This window comes from Dipodomys ordii, unplaced genomic scaffold (assembly GCF_000151885.1).
Source record: "Dipodomys ordii isolate 6190 unplaced genomic scaffold, Dord_2.0 Scaffold3, whole genome shotgun sequence".
Classification (NCBI taxonomy): Eukaryota; Metazoa; Chordata; class Mammalia; order Rodentia; family Heteromyidae; genus Dipodomys; species Dipodomys ordii.
In genome coordinates this window covers 17,868,542-17,893,679 of record NW_012267219.1, presented here as the reverse complement: position 1 = coordinate 17,893,679, position 25,138 = coordinate 17,868,542, and the positions used below count along the sequence as shown (strand labels likewise).

General features: G+C 37.2%; 1 protein-coding gene across 2 annotated transcripts in view; it reads right to left on the bottom strand.

Moving 5' to 3' along the window:
* The window catches only part of Syt1 (synaptotagmin I), a 194,982-nt gene that overhangs the window by 76,392 nt on the left and 93,452 nt on the right, over nucleotides 1-25,138 (bottom strand). For both annotated transcript variants that reach the window (XM_013020352.1, XM_013020356.1), the window contains exon 6: nucleotides 9,457-9,574. In XM_013020352.1, the coding sequence (XP_012875806.1) occupies nucleotides 9,457-9,574 (118 nt within the window). The remainder of the gene's footprint in view (nucleotides 1-9,456; nucleotides 9,575-25,138) is intronic.

The window sequence follows — 25,138 nt, the reverse complement described above, 5'->3', positions numbered from 1 at the left end:
CAACAGGAACAGAAGCAGTGGAAAGAAAATTCTAGGAACATTAAAAGTAGAGACTTTCCCCATTAACTTTCTCTTTATTATCGTGATGTTTTAATTCTTGTAATTATAGGAATATTAATGTCATTTGATTCTATAGTGTGCTGCTTGTCTTTTACCTTCATTTGGGCTTCGATATTTGGGAGGGACAGACATCTATCTATATTATATAGAGTCCAATATTCTTCTGATCTTATTTGAAGGCCTTGGTGAAATTAAACAGTTTTTCTCTTAAAGTTATAATTATAAGGGTATTATTAAATATATGCTAATACATTCAAAGAAAGGATATGTGCTCAATAAATAAAATGCAAAAGCTATCTTAGTTGGACTGAAAGCTCTCTATTTTATTTTGCAATAAGTGAAAAATACAAAATGTGTGGTGGTATCATCCCATTTCTGTAAAATGCATATATATTTGCATTATGTGTGTGTGCATGCATGCACACATGCATGTGCATGCATGTGTGTTTAATTGACATGGGTGAAAAGCCTATCTAAAAGTACATGAAATTTCAAATTGTTCCTTTGAGTCAATAGGAAGAGATTATAGGGGTTATTTTGAGTTTTTAACTTCTTACTTTGCATATAGAAATAAGTGATGGAACTTATGGACATTATTTTAACTATTTCTTGAGTCTTTAGTAACTAAAAAATTTGAAATATCAAAACAGTGCTTTTTGTGAAAACATGATTCTTTAATTAATCAGTACACAAAAGTCCTTAATATGGACAAATGGAAACGTACCCCTAGGTAAATATCTGATCTTATAGTTCCACATGAATTAATTCTAATGCACTATCAATGAATGTACATTTGACTGTTTGTTAATTATACTGTCATATTGAGTCATGTCAGAAGTTTGAAATCTATGAATTGATTCCATCAATTGATCCTGTTGTTTTACTTTTGGATAAATGAAACCTCAGTGCTTCAGAAGATAAAAATGGGCTAATTTAATATTTTTAAGTTAAAAAAATCTATTTCCTAAGTAAACACAGTCATTTATTTGTGGAAGAAAAGCAATAGGAATCCTAATTTTCCAAGGGTTGCTAGGAATAATATACAAGGGGAAGGCCATTAGTAATTCCGAGCCAAACAGCTTAGCTGTTATGGACTTTTGATCTCCTTTTATAGGGAGTTAGTCTATGAAGCAGTGGACAAGTAAGATGCTGAATTATTGCCTTATCAGTTCATGCTGGGAAAAGCTGTAACCAGGGGATCATTCTGTCTTTACTTCTCCCTGGAAAAGGCCTTTATGACTATCATTGAGGTATAACTATAGTAATGTGTGCATTTCTGTGCCATTCTTTTCTTTTATGTCTTAAAGATAGTCTGTTACTTTTTTTCAAATACAAAGAAGGATTGGTACGGCACAGAAGACTAAAGGAAGGCATGAAGTAAATTCTGAAAATCATAGCTAGAATAACCAATCAGTTTTTAAGAATTCCATTTTCTGAGTTTCTGTCTCGGCTGCTATTTTAATAAGAGTACTACTATTGGATGCCAAGAATTTTTTCATGAAGGGGAACAAGTTAAGCCAGATCAGTTGGGAGTCAAAGACAAAATAACAAGTGAGACTGTAAAATGTTAATATTCCTGGCTGGGTGTTCGGGTAGGGAGAATATGCTGAGACCTTTTCGGGAGAGGCTGTGAGAACGCGAGGGGAAGCATGCGCATCCTATTCTCATAATAGCTCATACTCCAGCAGGTGCACAGCGGTGGACAAGGAGAAAGAGCATGCACTTAGAACTGAGACGAGATTTGAGGGATTAAGGGACAAACCACAAAGAGTGTATCTTTCCAGAAGTGGAGACAACCATAATAAAGTACAAGTTTTAAAAAGGACTGCTTTTAAACTGGATACCTGTGGCTCATGCCGGTAATCCTAGCTACTTGGGAGGCTGAGATCTGAGGATCATGGTTCAAAGCCAGGCTGGGCAGGAAAGTCCGTGAGACTCTTAACTTCAATTAACCACCAGAAAACCAGAAGTGGCACTGTGGCTCACATGGGAGAGTGCTCGCCTTGAGCTGAAGAGCTGAGGGACAGTGTCCAGACCCAGAATTCAAGCCCCATGACTGACAAAGGAAAAAAAAAGGGGGGTCTGTTTTTGATCTCCATTTCTTTGAGCTTTAGCAGTATTTGAGACTACAAACTGTGTGTTTTAGGTTTTACTATAGAGATCTCATAGCCTCATCAATGAAAAAAATAGCACAAACTTTGGCTATTTTAAAATTTTATTAGGAACAAAGCTCTTTACTTAATTACCCAGTGGAAATTCCAACTCTCCTTATTCCTTTTTTTTGTGTGTGTGTGCTGAATTGAAAGAAGGGGGATAGAAATCATTAAGCCATAGGTGAAAATGTAGCACAGTGACATGTGGTTGTGGAGGTAGTTCTGAGTGATTTTTTTTTTTTTTTGCAAAGGCATGGTGTGTATGTAATTCTATAAGACACCACAAAGGTTTAAAGATGTCTCATTTTAAACATACAACATGGAAGCATACTCATACATTGATTTTTTGCTTATATGTCATCTGGCATAGCTCCTGGAGCACCACTTTTTTTTAACCACCCAACTATAAAGTAGCAAGGAACTTTGGCAAAGAAATATTGAGTAGAAAGGTACCTTTGAGATCATCCCAAATGACCTTCTTTTTTATGTATTTTCTTCTGTACAGCAATGTCATTTCTTAATTATAGTTTGTGGGATGTGGTGAACAGGTGGGTATTATTCTAGCTCTGCTTTCTGTGCTTTTTCAGACTTTAGTCTTATCTCCACTGTGATTTCTGTTTCCAGACTAGAAAGTCCCAATCTTCATAACATGCTTTCATATATAGTTCCTTCATCCCTCTGTCTTAGCTGCCCTCTGTGGCAACAGGTCATCAAATCCCACTGTTGTCCTTTGAGATGGGCAACTATAATTGTGTACACCACACAAGGCTGAGTCTACCCTTGTGTTTATATTTATAAAACTCTTTGTTACAATATCAATCCAGTACTAACACTGCACATCAGCACACTCAGTGAATGTCTTCAGTAGATGGTTCTATACTTCTGATTTATACTTGACCCTATTTTTTCCTTTCATATGTATTGTTTGTAAGATTTTACCTAAAGAAGCTTGTGTTAGCTCCCATCATGCTGTCACCCTCTTCTAATGAACAACCCCTGATCAAATGTAGTAGTGGATAAAATCTTTTACCTAAAAGATACTCAAGATTTCCTTAGACTTAGACTTTCTTCTATCATTTCAGTAATCTCTTCCCCTTTCCCTCCAATACAGCTGAAATATCACTGATTTGAATCTCATCTTCTTTGTGTGTGTGTGTGTGTGTGTGTGTGTGTGTGTGTGTGTGTGTATACAAAGGAACAATCACTAAAAGAACACTCCAACCTCTACACAAGGTAAAAACTTAGAAGAAGAACTTTTCCTGCAGAGAAATAATCTTTTTAGTGCATGGTCTTCAACCTTATAGTTCCTATTTTTGTTATCTAGCCAAATGTCATTAAGTGATCAACCAACTAATTTATATTATTGATGTACATGATACAATTTTAGTTTGGGCTAAAAGGCTATTTAGAGTCAGGTAAATTTTTAGACATTATATGGAAGCATATAATTAGCTACTTGCTCTTCAGATTGACCCTGGTGAGAATGGATAAGGATTTAGAAGTCATATTTTATTCATGAAGTCTGAAGGTACTCTAGTTGGTTTTACATCTAAGCTCTGCCAAATACAAATTCTGTGACCTTGGACAAGTTGTTGGGCTGTCTATGATGCAGATGCATTAAAATAGTCTCTACCTCATGTACTGGGGATTAAACTTGTGTGTAGAGAATTTAGAACAGAGTTGGTCTTGCATTGTGCTGTGCACGTGTCTGCTGTTTTGTTACTTGTACACTGGAATGCTGGCGTAGTATCTGGCACAGAGTGGGTGCTCACATATTTTCTAAGAGATGATGGTTAAAGGACTTTCCTGGGAGGTTTTGTACTTACTGTTCTGAACTCACACATTTCTGCCTATTATTCATTTCTCTTGATTTCAAATCTAGTTCCAGATACCACATTTGCTCTTCTCATTTTTTAAAAAACATTATTTAGTCCCTCAGGCATAGCATTTCTGTCTGTTCTTACTACTAGCAACACTGTCTGGATCTCAGCTTGCATTATCTTGGATATACTAGTTTTTAAAATTAGTTTGTAGAATGATCTATTTCAAAATTGTCATTTCTTTTTTAGATCAATCTGTTCACATCTTAGGGATTCAGATTATTAAGCATTTTGAAGTAGTGCAGAATTAATTTTATATAGTAACAGCGAAGCCTAAAATTATGATGAAGCTTCTGACATCATCGCCAACTTATTATGCATTTTCCTGTCCCATTAGCTCAATAAGATGCCAGTTTATTTGCATACTGTTGCTTGACCCTGATATCATGGCCAATTAATTTGCATATCCCTATCTAATTGGCTCAAATAAGTTTTTGCCATTTTATTTATTGGCCCTGGTCCCAGACTAGTGGCTTTTAGTTCAAATCGATTGAATTTGCAGTTGTTTTCTTAGTCATGCTTTCAGCGCCAATGTTAAGATGGATAAGGGTGATGATGGTCGAGAGTAGTGGGGAATGACTTAAGATAATGTCAAAGAAATTCCTGCTTTTATATTCTCTTTAAATGGAAGAGACTAAGGGGTAAAAAGACAATGGTTTAGACATGGGAGTAAGTATTTTTCAGAGATGTGGGTACTGGACTTTTAAGAGAAATGCAACCTCTTCTTTTAGAAAATTCCTCTATTAAGGCAAAGGATATACTTATTCTATACCACTCACAACAAATTCTAGCTTGCAATGTGGCTGTCCCGCGTGTCAGAATCATGACATAGCATTGAAGCCTTTAAGCTATAGTTTTCAAATTTAATATGTGTAACAATGACATGTATTGTGGGGAAGATCAGGGAATTGGAGGGGAGGTTTGTTTAAAATAACCATTGCATGTTCCCATCTGAGACTGCTAGCTACAGTTTGGTTTAAGGTAGTCCTTGAAATCTTAAAATTTTAACATGTCTCTTAGGTGACGCTGATGGAGGGAGGCAACACGTCACACCCTCATAAATATTACCCACAGGATTCATCTACCTCTGTGGATTCATGGTTTCAGTGAGGAATCTAGTATTCTTAAGTGAATGTGAATGTTTAAAGTTAGTTTACTTCCCCTAATTATATTTCTAGAATGGTAGAAAACCAGGTAGAGGACATATAAACCTATGGACAATGAAAAAGAAAGCATCTTATAGAAAAGTGTGTGTGGATAGAGACATTTCTGACACATAAATGGGCCAAAGGGCTGGGCGCCGGTGGCTCATGCCTGTAATTCTAGCTACACAGGTGGCTGAATTCTGAGGATCATGGTTCAAAGCCAGTCTGGGCAGGAAAGCTCGTGAGACTCTTATCTCCAGTAAACCACCAGAAAACTGGAGGTGACACTGTGGCTCAAGTGGTAGAACGCTTGCCTTGAGCTGAAGAGCTGAGGGACAGTGCCCAGGCCCAGAGTTCAAGCTCCATGACCAACAAAAAATGTGCAAAGGGCGGTGTAGATAAAATATGAGATGTAGCTTATTAGACAGAAAAGTTGATTTTCTCTAAGTACTAGGTAAAAAATGACTCCTAGCTTTCCATACCAATTTGTTCCTGAAGGACAGTATCACTATTTATAGAGAGTTAGATTTATGTATTTCCTGGACTTATGTATTTCCTGGACTTGGAGCATTGAGACTGTAAGCACAAGAATCTCTGTACAGATGTGAATAGTCCAAGTGAGCTCATCATTGCAAAGTTTGAAGGGCTGAAATTTTAATTATTTGCTATATGGGTATATGATAAAGAAAGAGTTTTTATGAAGTACCTTTTAGATCAGCACAGTAGGACGAGAATAACTCTGTCAGACAGTAGTAAGAAAAAATTACTTCTAAAATTAGTTTTATTCTTGATAATGATGATGATGATGATGATGATGTAAGTTGTGGAGCTAGAACTCAGGACCTGGGTAGTGTCCTTGAGCAATTTTGCTGAAGGCTAATGCTCTACCACAGCGCCACTTCTGGTTTTCTGTTGGTTAATTGGAGGTAAGAGTCTCATGAACTTTCCTGTCCTGGGTTGGCTTGGAACTGTGATCCTCAGATCTCAGCCTTCTGAGTAGCTAGGATTACAGGTGTGAGCCACGGGCGCCTGATTTCCTTAGTTTATCTTAATTTACTATTGGATTAACGCAAGCCTAATGATCAGCAGAGTGTAGTAACCAAGCAGTTGAATTTTCTTCCCATTGAATCAAGCAATTAACTTAAGCATCAAATTGGTTGTTTTTACATTTTGCATATTTGATAGAGTTACTAGAAGTCATTATTATAATATTTATTGAGTGCTTTGTTATTCTAAACTCTTTGCTCTCATTTCTCACAGTAAATCACATAACAATGTCCTCTTACTACTTTTGCTTTATAGATGAAGTAGAACTTTGCTTATAAGAGCTAAATAACTTTTCCAATGTTAAATTTCTAGTAATGTCAGAGTGGGGTTTAAACCCTGGTAAAACAGTCTACCTTGGTTCCAAGTACCTAGCCATTTCCAGCAAAGGAGGCTTGGCATTTGAATCACTGAGCATGATCTTATATAATTCTGGTCTCTTCCTACATAGGTCAACTTACTTTGAGACACATCATCCAAGTGCTTAGAGTTATTTTAATAGTAAGTAGGTTAAACAAATTTAAAATGCCAGACTTGTTTTTTTCAGTCCATAGCTTCTTTGTAAATAATTCATTATTCAGTCGGCAGCTCTGTTCAGTGCTACCAGTCAGTGCTAGCATTGTGAGAGACAGAAATACGAGACACAGTCTAGTGAGAGGGACGTGCGATATTAGAGGGTGTAAACAAACTGCGAGTGGCATTTAAAAATGACAAAGATTTGTTCTGCTGAGATGGATTAGAAAAGGTGTCAGAGTTCTACCATCTAAAACACTTTCTCACCTCATACAACCCCATGGCTCATTTCCTCACCTTTCCCAGGTTAGTGCCTATGATATCCCCTAGTCATGAGGACTTCTTGATAATCCTGTTAAAAATGGCTTCCCTAGCCTTCCTTATCCTAATTCCATGCAGAGATGTGATCTCTTGGTGTATATAATACTTGCTTGTTTTCCACATTAGAACATATACACACATATCAGGATCTTGCGACTATTTTGTCCATTAATGTGAAACTAGTGCTCAGCACAATTTCCAATTCAAGGGAGGGACACAGTACAAGAGATGGTTAAGAGAATGGAAGAGTAGCACTTCAGGTGGGCTAGAACAATGGGTAGGATTTAACTAAGCATTGTTGGAAGAAAAAAATTCTACATGAAATAAATCACCTCCTAAAAGCCAGCAAAATGCTGGACCAGGGGTATGGCTCAGGTGAATAACCTTGCTAGTATGAGTGAGAACATGAGGCCCTGAGTTTAAGGCCCATTCCCCACCACCCCTTACCCACATGGCAGTAGGCTCATTTGAAGAATGAGCTATTTTATTTGTAAATGAGATATGAGAGTATCTACAATGTGTGATTGAATGATTTTGATCTAATTTCATAGGCAACAGTAACTTTACAATTAAGGCTACGATAGATCTCCTTATTTAAGAAGAAAAACCATACCAGGTAATTCAAATATAGGAGTGGATTTAAGGTGTGTGGGTTCTGAAGCTACTGAACGTTTTTCTGCTTTTCTTTAGAAAAGGAACATAAAATTCTAAATTCTAAATAAGGACTGCCTGGCCTCTGGCATTGTCCCTTTTGTGTCACAATGCTGAGTTAGTACCATGAGAGGTCTGAATCATCCTAGATGCTCTTCCTCCAATAGCATGGCTAGCAGTTATCTTACCTGACATGGGTGTAACTGTCAGGCAAGTTTGATAGTAAACAATAGTAGCTGAAATATCTATCCATGAAGATAGGAACTGATGTCTGGGAATCTTAAAATAAGCCAGAACTGCTCTGGAATTCTGTGGAAGGTTAATGAATGAACTAGGAGGAAGACAGGAGGAGTAGTGGGTGGAGGTGATAAAGGCATGGCTGGTGTGAGGTTTGAAACAGAACAGATGAGAAAAGTTACAAATGAACCACTAACTGTATGTGGCTATTGAACCAAAGGAAAGAGAAAGGTCAAAGTGTCTCAGGTTACCTTAGGGTACTATGCACTAATCTGGCAGTGATATACTATTGAAAAGTTGTTAGAATTGTCTCCATATATTTTTCACATGGGGGCACACTACATACTCTTTGTATATTTTTAGAAGAAACTGTGCTCATTGGTTTAAGTTTCCTCTGTGATGCTATTAGCAATAAAGCAGGAAGTTATGAAATAGGTTCTAAGTAACAAGAAAGAATGAGTGCAGCTTCTCAGGTGATTTATTTATAAAGGAAGATCAACTTGGGTACTAAAAGCATTTGGTTGATAAATTGGTGGGTCAGTAAGTGGAACCAGTTTTAGCAATTTTTTTGAAGGGGCTATTATGCTTTAAAGTATACAATCACTATGCTACATTAGGGTAAACTCTTGAAATCTGCAATATTTTCATGAGAGAGAACACTGAATAATGAGTATGTCTATTGTAATTCTACAGCTGGAAACAAGGTCAACTGTGGTTTATCTGTGATGACCTTGTGGCATATCATGAAAATTCCTTACATCATAACAATTTACTGGAACATCAAAAAAAAAAAAGGAAGAAAAAATCATATTCAACCACATTAAGTGTCAGATCCTTGACTTTGCTTTTGAACAAGAATATACTTTACTCACTATATTTGGTCATGGTTGGGTTGCACAGAACTTTGCACTCAAAAATTTCCCTTTCCTAGGTTTTCCAGAGGATTTGCTCTCAAATAGAGTATTATTTGTATATATTTGAAATTTAAAGGCTAGAATCATAGCTCACATGGGAGAGTACGTGCTTAGCAAGACCTGAGCATAATTCCTTGTACCAATAAAATAAATAAAAGTTGAAAATCTCCAATACCTAATAAGTAAATCTCAGATAAAATACATTAAAATATTATATGGTATAAACATTTTGATTTAAAACTATAAATCTATTGCACTGTCTTTTGAAAAAGAAGAAACATTTTTGGCTTCCAATGACATTGAAATGATGATACTTTGCCTGCAAAGAAGGAAATGGATTTTGGCTCCGGTGCCAATTCCAATAAACTGAGAGTGGCTTCCTGGGGTGGTGTGTTGGGATGAATTCTGAAACTGCTTCCAGGCTTTATAGGAAGAGAGAACTATGATCCATCAAAGAGTGGGAGTGCAGTGTGTGAACTATGCATTTGGCATCCATGATAAAACAGCATTAAAAAATCAATAATCAGCATGGACTTACCAGATAAGCCTCCCACATCCATCTTCTTCAGGTTCTTTGCCTCCAAAATGACCACAGTCAGTTTACCAGCAGTGGGAACATAGCGAAGGGAGAAGCAGATGTCGCCAAGTTTCTCTTGCTAGAAAATAAAGATGTATATAGTTTGTCCATATGCATGTAAATTTATCACGAGGACAGCTGTGACAATTAAACCAAGGATTTAAAAAAATCATTGGCATTTATACAATACTCTTTTATTCAGTACGTGAACATCCAGTGATACTAGAGCTTTATTTTTTTATGAAGATAATCTATTTCAGTTTCAAAAAAGACCATTTATTACTTTAACATCCAAAAGAATATATCTATAATTCAATGGCTCTGGAAATGAGACCAAGATGACTTTCTTTGAGATTCTGAGCTGAATAGCAGTACAAAACTCTCAGCAAACTCTCCTAACTTTATTGAAGAGCTTTGAAAAAGGCTGAATGGTTTTTTATTAGAATCAACCTATCTAAGGTTTTGTCTTTTTCCATTTCAAATTGGACCATGTCTAGTATTCCATATTTAGGTTTTGGGAGAAAAGACATTTTCCTTCCATTAAACTCTATTTATTCATAAAGATTAGGAATTCCTATGGACTGAACTGCACCAAAGGATATGTTTTTTTTTCCACTCCATTTTTATTCATTTCAAATGAAATCTTAACTTTTTTTCTTGTTTGTCCTAAAATTTGTAAAAAATTGAAACACCAGGCTGGAAAATTGAAATTCATAATAATACAATGCCAAACTTTCTGACAAAAGAGCATTTATCAATTCTGTATGCAAGTATTTTTGAACCACTGCTCCAGAATAGAAAACAATGATGGTATATAGAACTTCCCCCAAAAGGACTACGGTCAACTTTCCAGCTTAAGTATGACTCTATAGATTACTTATTGTTCTCTAGTAGTACCATGCTATTGTTCAACATTGAATTTGTGGTGTGTGTGTATGAGACAGAGAGATGGGGGGAGGGAGGCATGGAGGAAGGGAGAAGGAGAGAGAGGAGGGAGAAGGAGAAGGAGAATGAAGAGATTGAAAGGGAATTAGCAATATGGCAAGTCAGAGTTCATTTCCTTCTCAATATGAATTCTAATTCTAAAGAGTATACCATGGCAGGCTTTTGCAGATAGATGGATAGCATAGAAGTCAGGTAAGAAGCCAGTATTTTAAGGGCTTCTCTTGGCTGTGCTCTTATTATGACTAGCTCTGTCTTTATCTGTAACTTGATGTATGTTCTAAATCAGCCAGTCTGCTATGAAGAAATAATTACCTAGAGGGAATTTAAGGAAATACAATTCCCTTTTTTTTTTTAGGGGGAAGAGGGGGTTGTATGTACTTATATTTGTCTTTCTAAAAAGAAGGCAAGGGTATGATGATGAGATATAATATATTGAGAGAATTAATATGATCTCTGAGGAATATTACATGTGATTATAGCTCCCGTTCTGAATCTGCATAGAACTAACTACTATATGCTTCTGTAGGAATGTGACTTTTGCCTTATTGTGTACATGTCTCAATGTTCTTATATGATTGTACTCTCCTTGAAGGCAAAGTCTTTCTTAGATATCATTTTCTGCAGCTTTTCAAAATGGAGGTAGGTGAAAACTTTAGATAATTTTCCTGTTTTGAAGTGCCAAAGTCACAGCTCCCTCTTAAGTATAGATAAAAGAGAGTTACTTGTAATGTGCCAAATTTATTTAGTGGATCTGTTCACCTCCACCAATTAATTTACATATCAGGAGAGGTATTAGAATATATTACTCTTCATAGTCTCTGATAATAGAGATGGGTGTCAGTATTATGGAAATTAATGCAAAATATAGACAAATTCATCTGAGCTTTATGAGACAAGAGAAATGTAAATGAAAAAAGGCTTGTTTAGGGGCCAGGCTTTTTGGGGAAGAATCTGTCGATTTTCTGTGATTTCTTCCTTGGGAAGTTTGTTGTGCTGTGTGGCCAGACTACTCTTCCTATGCTGCCAGGAAGATCACATGCCCCTTAAATGGCCCATGATCTGACTCCACAAGAAACAACCATCTCAATTTTGATTTTCTTAAACAAGTGATGTCATAGTGTTGTGAACTGCCAATATCTGGTAAAAGTAAATGCTTTCCTTAGTGCTTTAAAACATAAGCTCTAATAATTTTCTAGAACTATAGTTGGATAATCAAGGCCACTTTCTTTGAATACATGATGGTTTCACCATGGAGTATTTGAAAAATTGATCTCAGTGTGTTTTGCATATACTGTGGGCAGTATAGGAACTTCAAGTTCATGTGAGTCATGAAGACTCAGAGATCATGAACCACCTGTGGGAAAGACAGGTATGAATGATTCTTGACTTCAAAGTCATGCTCTAAACATGTATAATTTTCTGCCATACTCAAAATAATACAGGCATCTATGACATACATGGTAAACTGGTGTTGTTGACTCAATCTTAGATTTAGGGACTCAACTCATTATGAATTTATTGGGGGCACACATTTTCTTGATAAAGATTTCACTGCTATGATTAGGTAAAGTACCTTTGTTTGTCCTATTGTCCTGTTCTAACACAGAAAAGTTTTAGGGAAGTTCTTTATTCATATAGAAAAGTTAAAGTGACCTGATATTTTCATATGGACAGTTTTACATCAAACTCTTATTTCATAGTTTGACATGCCAGTTTGGAAGAAAGATTAGTTGGGTTCCAGTATGTAAATATTTCATGGGAAACATTTATCACTGCAAAATTCAAGAGACTAAGATTTTCTGAGTTACCAAAAAAATAATAAGGAACAAAAAAGCATCTTGATGACAGGGGAATTTTTTTTTATGTTTTAAGGTGTTTTCTCCCATCCCAAATTCATGTATTGATGGTTTAGACTTCAGCTGGTGGATCCAGTCATTAAGAAGTGGTTGGATTATAAGTGATCTTACTTAGTAGACTGATAGATTCATAATTTGAAGGAATTATGGGAAATAGTTGGAGGAATTAGGTCACTATAGGTATGCCTTTGATGAGTATGTCTTCTCTTTGGCTTGGCCCTTTCCTATCTTTTTAATTCTGCTTTATGGCTGTCATGGCCACCAGGAAATGAACAAACTCCTCTGCTGTATTCTCCCACAGCCATCATATTCTTGTCTCAAATCTGCATCTCAGATCCTTAGCCATTCTGTCTAGTTTCCTCTATTATGACCCTGTGAAATAAGGTACTGTTGAGTTAATTATATAAAACTTTGAGAGTTAGAACATATTGAAGATTATGTAGCTGGTCTTGGGGAGGAACTGAAACAAGATCTTTTGTTGTTGCTGTAGCTGTTCATGGGTCTTGAACTTGGGGCCTGTGTCCTGTCCCTGAACTCTTCTGCTCAAAGCTAGTGTGCTACCACTTTGAGCACAGCTCCACTTGTGGTTTCCTTATGGGTAATTGGAGATAAGAGTCTCATGGATTTTCCTGTCCAGGCTGGCTTTGAATGGACCCTCGGATCTCATCCTCCCGAGTAGTTGGGATTACAGGTATTAGCCACTGGTATCTGGTTTGAAACAAGATCTTTTGATTTAAAAATAATCTTTTCTTTACTACCAAATAGTCATACAGGATAATAGAAACTAAGAAACTAATTGATAATATCCTTGGATAGGCTATTTACTTTTTTATTCATTATGTTTCTAGGTAAATTGATGTTCAACACCAAGTCCTCCCATAACTCTACTTTCTAACACTTATTTCTAAAAGCATCTCAAATCTGTTTCTAGTGGCCAGCTCCCCTTGCTCTGTTTTCCTTTGTTCCTTCAGTCCATAAGGCTCAAGCTTTCTTTTTCTATACAGGTCTATTAGAGTTTTTCCTTTCCTTTTTTTTATCATCAATATGATCTCTACCTTAACCAACTTATCAGCCTCTACCTTCAGTCTGACCTCTAACTCCATATGATATTTGCCATTATTACCATGATGCCACCACCTTCATCATCTTGCACTACGACTCCAGCACCACCATCCCCCCTTACCCCTGTCACCAGCAATTTCCTTCTCACCCCCAGCACCATGGTGTTCAGATCAAGCCCTGATAACTTCAGTCATATTTTTTGAAACTGTCTGATGAAAGACCTCTTTAGATTTAGTCTCTGCAAAGTCCAATGCAGGCTGCATACTAATGCCAAGGTAATGTTTGAAAAGTTCACTCCTCTCCCTCTTCCTGACTTTTAAGGAGCTCTGTACTTTTCCTTTGCTCTAATAGTCCTAATGTTTTCCTTCTGATTTAATGCTTCCTCAGCCTTCAGAACACATTTTGAATTTGACTACTGCTCTAATTTGCTTGGTACTACTGAAGTCCCTCAGTCTTAGTCAAAGCATACATAGCAGTAACTGTAAGTTGTTACCACCCTTGGCTTACACTTCTGTAACTCTTAATATTCTCTTGGTACTTACTCTTGTTATTTTCCATTCTCCTCCTTGCATCCTTTTTAAAGGGAGCATTCTCATGGGACAGTCATACTCAAAGCCTCACAATCCCTTCTGAGTCCCCTGGGATAATACCTATTCCAATACACTGAAAGGTTTTCCATGTTCTCCTAACAGTACTCTTTTGTATTTGCTGTTCATCCTGTCTGCAATAGTTGTTTTCCAATACCATTGCAAGTCATACCTTTAGTTTACTAAGCTTTTCTATAATGTGTCACATCTTCAGAGAGTTACTCTATGGAAAATTATCTACAAAAGTCTAAATACTCTCCAACACTCATACCACCTCTTCTCTTTCCCTACTTTTTAATTTTTTTGTAATGGCTAGCATAAGTTATCCTTTGACATTCTCTTATGTGTCTTGTAGGTTTTGCCTACTAGAGTAGAAATCAATGTGCTCCCAGTGTTAGAATATTGACTGGCATGGAGTAGGTCTCTATACAGGCCTGTTGATTGAATAGGTACAGATTCCCTACAATTGAATTTAGACAGGTTGATCTTCTCTTTAGTGACAAGTTCTCTGGAGAAGGAGACTCCAAGAGAAAAATGCAAGGGGGAGGTTTTTCTGGGTATGTCCTTTGGATCAACACCTGTGGGGGATCCAGGACTTTGTATGTGAAGAAGTAGGACTATGATACAGTTATATCAGAGTCTAGCTAGTTCCTCAGAGATGTTCTGAAATGGGACAACAGGGATTTGACTTTGTAATCCCCAAAGCCCTAAGCACTGAGTGTGGATTTCACCTTTACTTGGGTCAGGGCTTGGAGCTGACGGTGTTGCCAAAAGAGTTAGCTTGTGCTGACAGCCATCAACTGCTCTTACAGCCAGGATAATAAATACCTTGGTTATAATGGTATGACAATTGGGTTTCATCACAACAATTACTATGGCTCTACTATGGCTCCATGAGCCATATTACTTTCCATGCTTAGTTTCTTCCTCAGCTAAGAAATCCATTCGCAAAGCTTTATTTCCTTCTGCCTACTAAAATCACTCTTCACTATTAAGACGTAATCCAAGTTCCATATTGCCAATGAAGCATCTGCTTACATAGGAATTTCTGCTGGAAATTTCTTTATACTTGGTAGATTGGTGCCTAGACATCCTTTTGTCCTGTTTCCTTTGCATATATTGAATTCAATTCACCTTGAAGAGCAGGAATCTTACTTTATACTGCTTTTCTATGCCTAGCTCCAGGAAAATAATAAGGGCTTCTAAATAATTTTGGGCTGATTGTATTGAAGTGAAAACTTTATCAGTCATTTGCTTTATAAACAACACCAACACTAGTGTTCTATCAACAGTGTCTCCAGTTGAAACAACAAGTCAATTAATGGGTTTATTTGGAGTTTCTCCTTTGTGCCTAGTAGTATGACCACTGCCAGATTAGTGCTGTTATAAAGCTAGGAGGAAAAAAAAACATTTCTGGAGGTGTAACTTTTATAAGATAATTTTGGGACCCTGTAGAGTTGCAGCGGACAGATGAGTGCTTTTGCTGGTGTGATTATCTCATGAAGGGGCCTTATTACTATTAGGGATTTCAGCTTTATGTATAATTTATTTTAGTCAATTGCCTTGATCACTAGGTGGAAACTGCCAGTTAGTGTTAGAAAGTTCCAACTGTGAGATTCAGGGAAATTAACCTGCTCTTTTAGAATACAGAGCTGACAATCCAGAGGTACTTTTGTTCTGAGCAGCTTGATAGATTCATTATTTTTTTAAAGCAGTCACTGAACAGAGTAGACACAAATTAATGATTTTATGGACAACTATAGAAATACCTTTCTTTTTTGAAAAGCATTATAGATATGAGAACAAAGGTCATCGGCAATGGATTAAGAAAAGCTAATTTAAAATGAATATTTATTTGGTGGTTTCTAGGCATCATCCATCATTTTCTGAGAAAATAAAAAGAAGGATTGACTTTAGTGGCCTTTGAAAATGGGGTTAGGTTTATACATTTGTTGGAAACACTTTGCCTTTGAATGAGTTTTAAAAAGGTACCTGAATAGACTTGATGCTATGGCATTTTAAAAGGACATATTCTCTTTATGTTAAGTATATAAGAAGATTTTGCTATGTGTTCAATTGCCAATAGTGTTTCTACTAAGCTTTTTTTTCCCCCTCTGCAGTTGGGAATCTATTTAGAGGTGACAAACACATGGAGGTTTAGTAATGCTTCAAAATGGAAACTCAGATCATTTGCAAATTCTCCATTTGTAGAAATATAGAAATATTAAAATGTTCTTTTAAGAAGGACAACATCGTGTTTTTAATTTTAATGAAAGGGAATGAGTAGCTTTGAACATATCCTTTGGGTGGTAGCATTTTTCAACTTCATGTTATTGCCATAATTGTTCTCATACCCCTGAAGTATCTGCCAAATCGGTATTTACAACGAATGGACCAGATGGTCACAGTGTGAAATGTTGCTATGAACTCTACCCAGGCTAAAAACACCAAGCCTTGCTTAGTGTACACATATATGCTAAATTGTTCAGGTGAGTGAATCTATTACATCCACGAACATTTATTTTGTGAAATAGTATATAACTCATTAGCTTCACATTATTGCAACTATTTATTTATTCTAAAAATAATTATTGTGCTCCACCATAGATCTCCAAGCTCTTGTCTAGGCTCTGTAAGTTCCTATAAGCTCTGAAAATGCCCAAATGTGCAATCATAAAATGTGTTTGTTAATGATACCACACAAAAAGCAGAAATGCCATGGGAGAGGAACACTGGAACATTTTGGAATCTAGTAGCAGAACTTAGAAGAAAGGAATTTTAGTTGGAGATTTATGTCAATTTGTGTCAATTTCTCCAAGTCATCTGATTTTGCACAGTTCTGGTAAAGCAGTGCACTTGCCTTGTGGGTATAGCTACTTACATAATGTATACATATATAAAAATGATACGCATTTTGTATACCATAAATACAGCTATCTATGTACATTTTTGATCAATTATATTGTAATGAAACTGAGAAAAACATATTTAAACAAATTTAAAAGAAAAAAATAAATTTTTAATACTATAGTATACTGGGGTACTTGAAAGTTTACCATTCATTTCTTCTAGCTAAAGCTTTAGATGCTTGGGAATCCTTTAATCATTTATTTATTTTGGTGGTACTAGGGTTTGAACTCAGGAACTTGCCTGTAGTCACTGACATTTCTCCTAGGAAGTTCCACATTGTGCTTCCTCCCAAAATTGATTTCTGCTTTAGCTACTTTTTCAGATTCTTTCTCCTGCTTTTACCTCACTGGCTTGAGATGGTCATTCTCCTACCTTTGTCTCCCATGTGGCTGGGATCACAGGTAAATAAGACCACACCTGGCTTGCTTTTTGAGACAGGATCTTACAAACTTCTCTTCACCCCTGCCAGGACTAGATTTGAACCTCAAACTTCCTGTCTGCTGGAATTACAGGTATGAACCACCATACCTGGTTTCCTAGGAATAATTTTTTTTCTTCTTTTTTTTTTAATCATATGAGATACACTTTTGTTCCCTGATGACTGAAATAACATCTATAATGGTAAATGGCATTAATTGTAGTTGCCAGTTCCAGGGATTCTGAAAGATTTATCTGTGTGGAAATGGGTAAAAATGAAGATGATGGGTTTACTTTTATAACTTAGGGTGCTGTTTTCTTGTAAAAGGGTGAGTAGGAAGCCAGGTAGACAGCCAATTGCCTAAGGATGTGTGAGACAGAAGGAAAATAATGAAGAACCTTGGAAGGTATCCAATGAAAAACTTTTATCAAGTTTCCCTGACCCTTTGCGATTCTTCCTCTGTCAACCACATGTCCTTGATTTTCTAAGCCAAATTCAATTTGAATTTTATTCTAAATATTTCATTTTCTTCTTCTCACCTCACTGTAATGCTTAGGGATAACGTAGTGTCTTCCAGACAGTGATCTGGATTATTGAAACCACTGTTATCTTTCATTTATATGTAAACATGAATGCATTCTGATTACATTTGAAGTATGAGAACACAGATTTGTAAATAAGTATGTTGGTTTAACTATGAAGCTCTTAAGGATGGATTTCAAAGAAAATAGGCCATGGATCCTGGAGTGCTTGTGAAGAAACAATGCCAGATGATCCTTGCAAGACTTCACCGGCAATGGCAGAAGTATGCATCTGAATGACTTATGTATAGGCTTGCTCGACAGAGCAACACTGAACTTTTATTAAAGAAATCAGGAGTTGAGTTTTACTACTCTATAGATATGTTTACTATGTTTGCGTCATGTGCACATGAGAGATATTATGGGGAAACAGGATTTTACAGAGGATACTCAGAAGATGAGGTGTTTCTCTATCTAAAGAACATTTCTTTTTAGTTTTGAAATGGTAGTCATCAAGAGGAAACCCTAGGAGAAATGGCAATGATTACATAATTCTGTGAGGCTACTCCATTCTCCTTGTCATGTCAGGGTAGTAAAGGAGAGAGAGCAAAGCAGACTGCAGTTCTGCCACTAACCAGCTCATGGGGACACACTGAACAAATGCTTCTTTTACCATTCAAATGGACAAGCAATACCTGTGTTGTTTGTCTGTAAGAATTACAGGAGTTTTCCAAATGGATCAAAGACCTCCAAGTCAAAGCAGATACCCTGAAAATGTTACAGGAAGGAATAGAAGAAACTAGGGCTTCTTGGCACAGACAGAAATTTTCTTAATAAAGACCCAGAAACACAACAAATCAAAGAAAGGTTGGACAAATGGGATTGCATGAAACTGCAGAGTTTCTGCATGGCAAAGGACATAGCAAGCAAAATCAATAGAAAGCCCATGGATTTGGAGATTTTCACTAGCCATACAACAGACAAGGGTCTCATATTTAAAGTATACTTAGAACTCAAAAAATTAAATCCCACAACAACAAATCCTCAAAGAAACAACTGCGTGATATGTAAGTGGGCTAGAGACTTAAAGAGAAACTTCTCTGAAGAGGAAATAAGAATGGCCAATAGACACATGAAGAAATGCTCAACTTCTCTAGCCATAAAAGAAATGTAAATCAAAACAACATTGAGATTCCACCTTACCCCAGTTAGAATGGCTATAATCAAGAAATCCAATAACAACAGATACTGGAGGGGATTTGGACAGAAGGGAACCCTACTGCACTGTTGGTGGGAGTGTAAACTTGTTCAACTACTTTGGAAAGCAGCATGGAGGTTCCTCAAAAGACTCCACATAGAGCTCCCCTATGAACCAGCAATCCCACTTTTAGGCGTTTACCCAAATGATCACAAGCAAGACCATACTAAAGCTACCAGCAAAACTATATTTATTGCAGCATTAGTTACCATAGCTAAGATATGGAACCAACCCAGATGCCCCTCAGTAGATGAATGGATCAAGAAAATGTGGTATATATACACAATGGAATTTTATGCCTCCATCAGAAAGAATGACATTGCCCCATTTGTTAGGAAATGGAAAGACGTGGAAAAATGATATTAAGTGAAGTAAGCCAGGCCCAAAGAAACATAGGTCCCATGGTTTCCCTTATTTGCAATAACTAGTATATGTCTGAGTCAAGCAGAAAAGGTCAGATAAGTTGATGTTAGGCGAAATGAACCTCAAGATAAGGACTCAAATGGTTTTTCTTTCTTGTGATTGTTTGTAACATATTTATTAGATGATTTCTTTGTTGCTTTGTATGTCCCTCCCCCATAGTATAACCCTTGTTCTCACTGTATTTGATGTTGGTATAATTTGTGGAGGGGAAGGGAAAAAACAAATTGTTTAAATAGGGATCCAGGTGGACCCATTGCAACAATGAGATGTACAAGACGTTATGTCGAAAAATGAACTTTACAACTTTGGTGTGGGGGTGGGGAGTGGGGGGGAGGTGCTGGGAAGGGTAAACAAAGGAGGAGGCAACAATGCTTGATAAGAAATGTACTCATTACCTTGCTCATGTAATTGTAACCCCTCTGTATGGTATTTTCACAATAAAAAAAGAAGAAAATGTGGTATATGTATATAGAATGGAATTCTATGCCTCCATCAGAAAGAATGACACCGCCCCATTTGTTAGGAAATGGAAAGACTTTGAAAAAATTATATTAAATGAAGTAAGCTAGGCTCAAAGGAACATAGCTCCCATAGTTTCCCTTATCTACAATAACTAGTGAATGTCTAGGACAAGCAGAAAAGGTCAAAAGCTATGTATATATGACGATGTAGGATGATGTTAAGTGAAATGAACCCCAAGATAGGAACACAAGTGGTTTTTTCTTTCTTGCTATTGTTTTTAATGTACTTATAATATACTATGTGAGTTTTTGTTTCTTTTGTATATTCTTCCCCCATGGTATAACCCCTGTTTTCACTGTATTTGATTCCGGTGCTCTGCATCTTATATATACATTTTTCTAGTTAGGGGAGGGGAAGGGAAATAACAAAATGCTGAAATAAGGATACAGGTGAACCCATTGTAACAATTGGATGTCCAAGACACTATGTTGAAAACAAACTTTACAACTTGCCGGGGGTAGGGGTGGGGGGCGTGAGGGATAGGGAGGAATGGGGGGGTGATAGGGGAAAAACAAAGGAGGAGGTAACAATGTTCAATAGGAAATGTCCTTATTACCTTACTCATGTAACTATAACCCATTTGTACAGTATTTTCACAATAAAAATATTAAATAAAAGAATTACAGGAGTTGTATCTGTGACCCAAGGGGATCTTAAAACTATAGAGAGGAGAATTGAGAGGATTTAATAAAAAAGAATATAATATACAGGACGGCGCATCACACTCAGGCTGGAGAATAGCCATGATGACTTATGGAGGTCGGAGGAATCCAAACTTGTCTTTCCTTTTCTGGCTTCAGTTGGCCATAGGGGCCATCTGTATCAAACAGGAGCTTGGTAATTGTAGAGAAGACAGTGGGAAAGAAAAGATAAAGAACCGGAACTATGGAGGCTAGGCAATAAAAGGAACTAAAGAAAGGAGAGAGATGATGCTTAAGAAAAAGAAATGGGGGAAAATGCTGGTTTGTCTATTTGCATTAGAAAAACACAGAAGGAAAGAGGAGATAAGAAAAGCAGCAACTTGGGGATTCTGAGGAAGCAGAAGGAAGGGTTTGAGAGTTTTCCATGTGGATTCACTTGATGAGGGTGAGAGATGTTGGCTTGTGAGGGATTGTGGGGGTGTGGGCTTAATCACTGCTTCAACTGGGAACCACCCAGGAGGCATATTTGCAGTCTTTCATTCTGAGGAATAAGGAGTTTGATATGAACCTCAGATGACAGAGAAAATGGATATATTTTGTAGATTTTATTGGGAAGAAATCAAAAGATGCTGTGATGATTTTCCCAAGCAGCTAAAGCCCCCAAATGGTTAGCTGTCTTGGGGATTAAAAACAGATATAGATCATACAATATTACCATTTCATTAAAATAGACTGGAATTAGGATATATTGGACATTAGTAGCAGCAGAAAGATTCAGTAGGAGGTTAAGGAGATGTTAAGTTTGAAAGGAATAGAAAGCTGCTGAGATGAACATGGATTCCTTCTAGTTGCTTTTCATCCACAACAGAGACAGGGAGAAGTTCTGGCTGTGGTTGGGACAGTCATGCTCTTTACAGATATGGCCACTTACAACATAAACATAAAACACCTGGAAAAGAAACTTAATAAGGGCATGGAGTGGGCTGGGAAGGTGGCTCAGTGGTACAGTGCTTGCCTTGCATGTATGAGGCCCTGGGTTCAATTCCTCGGCATCACATAAGCAGAAAAAAGCCGGAAGTGGCACTGTGGCTCAAGCGGTAGAGCGCTAGCCTTGAGCTGAAGAGATGAGGAACAGCGCCCACACCCAGACTTCAGGCCCCACAACCAACAACAACAAAAAAAGGGTTTAGTAAGAAAGGAAGGTAGGTATAAGTTCCTAACACATATTGCCTTTGGGTAGTTTGAGTGCGGAGATAGATGGAGGAAACTATTCTCTGAACAGAGGAAAATATTTGCAATGATAGATAGTATTTATGTTTCTTCCCAAATGTATTTGAACATGCAGCAAGAATTTAGGTAAATTGGCTAGGTATTGGTGGCTCAAGCCTATAATCTTATCTAGCCAGAATGATAAGATCTGAGGATTGGGGTTAAAGCCAGCCTGGGCAGAAAGGTCTGTGAGACTCTTATCTCTTATTAAAGACCCAAAAGCTGCAGGTGCAGGTATAAGCTCAAGTGGTAGAGCACCAGCTTTGACTGAAAAACCCTCAGGATAGTCTGTGCAGCATACATGCATGCACACATGCGTGCCACACACACACACACACAGATAAATCAGACAGAGCAAGAGTTAAGATAAAAAACTCTAGACAAGGTAGTGTTTATAGAAGAAAACCACCACCCTAAAAGAAAGACCTGCGTTTAAAGTCCACAGAGGAATAAAGAAAGAATTGGGGATAAACAAGAGCCCTTGGAAAACCCAAGGTAAGCATACAAGAAACATATAGCAAGACAAGGCCAAAAAAGAAATAGACAAAAGGGCTGGGATGTAGCTCAGTGGCAAAGCGCTTGCCTAGCAAGTGCAACGTCCTGGGTTCGATCCCCAGTACCAAAAAAGAAAAAGACAAAAAAAAAAAAAAGAAATAGACAAAAGTAATAGGCTTCCTGCCATCAAACCAAAGTTCCAGAGGAAAGAAGGAAGGAGAATCTGAGACAAGAGGAAGGGTTAGATCACAGTATGGAAAGGAATAGTCTAAAATGGCTTGTAGGTCTATATACAGTAAGAAAAAAATACAGCTAGTAGTAAGATTATGTAATCTAATAGACAAAAGGTGTCAAAGCTTAGAAGCACTATAAAATTTAACAATAAAGTACTTCACAATAGCATAAAGAAGATTAACCCTCCTGAAGGGAGGGGCTCTGTCTTCCTTATGTTCATTAATAAAAGAAAGAGGCCAGGTTGGAAAGGGAACCCATGGATCAAGCATGTAAATGTGAATATGTAGCCAGAGAGAAAAATGGTTCTGCTTTGTGAGCAAGCAAAATTAAGACAGTAGACATAGGAGGGCCCAGGTTAAATAACCATCCTTCTGAAAGACTCTTGCAAAGGGTGGACTTACTTGAAAAGGTTTTGGAAAATACAAAGAGAGAGAATACCAGAGCAGAGGATAAAGGGTTATTACACATAAAAAGGGAAATGATAAAAGTATCATCAAAGCAGTACCAAAAGAGATGTACACTGATACAACAGAAATGAAAGCCAATCTGTATGGGGTAGCAGGAAATAGGGCAAGAACTACCACGCCCATGTTCCTGATTGTACCCTGTTCTATTCTGCATTCAAGCCTTTGAACCTGATGCCTTTTCTGCCTGATAGAGTTCCCTCCCCTTGCGTTCTGTGTGGACTTCTACATCTCAACTGTTCTCTCTTTTTTCGCCCTGAACATGCCCAGTGAGTTTGCCCTTTTTCTATGTCTGTTTCTATAATACCTTCCAAACTCTTAGTACAGTTCCTATGATACAGTACTGAAATTCTTTTCATTTATTGGTTCATTTCCTCTAATAAGCCCTTTGTTTAAGTCAGTTTTGCTTAGCATCACCTAGATGGCTAAAAGTCAACACAGAGTTCTAGCTCCAGAGACACTGTGTTTTTTTCCTACCTTGGAATTCAGAAGGTGAGGGGTGGGGGAAAGGCAATTCTTTATTTTCATGCTGTGGTGAAAACCAAGTCTGGAATTGGTTGATGAAGATGGTTAGGAAAGCAATGCAAAGCTAAGTTATATTCAGCAGTTGAGCAGTAATGTAGAGCTGTTTAGTGCAATGACCATGAACAAATTTTCTTCAGAGTATTTAAGTTTCTTGTTAAGGCAATGAAGAAAAATAATGGAAATAGGATTGGGTGATTGCACTTTCTGGGGGAATGAAAATGCCAAGAACAATGAACGAAACTCTTACTAGCTTTATATATAATAATGGAATTGTGTTTTTTAATAAAAGATCATAAGAATATAATGAAAGCAAAGTATAAAAAAGCTTGGAAATATTAAGCTTATTGTATCTATGAAAGATACTAGTATTTTCATTTCTAATTAATTTAATGTCAATAGAATGACATTTCTTTGTGTGGCACTGGAGTTTGAACTCAGGCTTTATGATTCCTTGGCTGGTGCTTTATTACTGAGCCATACCCCTAGTCCTTCTTTTTGTAAGGTAGTTTGGAGACTGAATCTTGCAGATTTTTTTCTGCTGGTGCTTGACAAGAATCTATCTCAGCCTTCTGAGCAGCTAGGATTACAGGCATAAGCCACTGCTTATTTTTAAGAAAGAGATCTTTCCAGCTTTTGCTTCATTATTGTGTTTTAGGCATTGAATAGCTGGATCATGTAAGGATATAATAGATACATCTTGTTTGGCTCTGGGTTTGGTTGGATGTGGTAGAGGTGCAAAAGAACTCTGATTACTTGATGGTGTAAAGAGCTGAGGGAGAATAGACAAATACTTCAAATAGCTGTGTGTGTGTGTGTGTGTGTGTGTGTGTGTGTGTGTGTGTATGTGTGTGTGTGTGTGTGTGTGTGAGAGAGAGAGAGAGAGAGAGAGAGAGAGAGAGAGAGAGAGAGAGAGAGAGAGGGCCTGAATATTTGTGTCTCTACTAAATTCCTACATTGAAATACCAACCTCCTAAGGAAATGGCTTTCTGTGGTGTGTTCTTTGGGTTATGAGTTATCCCTTATGAATAGAAATAGTGTCCTGATGACCAAGCCTGAGAGAGCACCTTCTCAACTTATGAAAGACACAGAACAAAGTTCCTAAACAAGGAATCAAGTCCTCATCAGATACATAAGTTGCCAGTGCTTTGATCCTAGATTTTCCAGACTCTAGATCTAAGAGAAATTGTTTTCTGTTATTTGGAAGCCAGTCACTTTATGGTACTTGGTTATAGTAGCCTGGCTAGACAAGACAAAAAAGAAAATCTAATTTCACTATGTCCATTTCAGTCACATCTAAGAGGATTATATTTCTCTAGAAGGATCGGTATGGGAATTTCAATAGCTTCTTATTCAAGACAAAGAAGAAAAGCACAATCCATCATTGGCCACAGCCTACATGCATCGCCTTGATGACTTCTGAGGGTCACTGTTGAAAATAATTTAGTTCCATTAGAAGCAACAGAAATAATATTCTTCTCAGGCACAGATCATTTAGTTTAGTTCTCAGTTATAG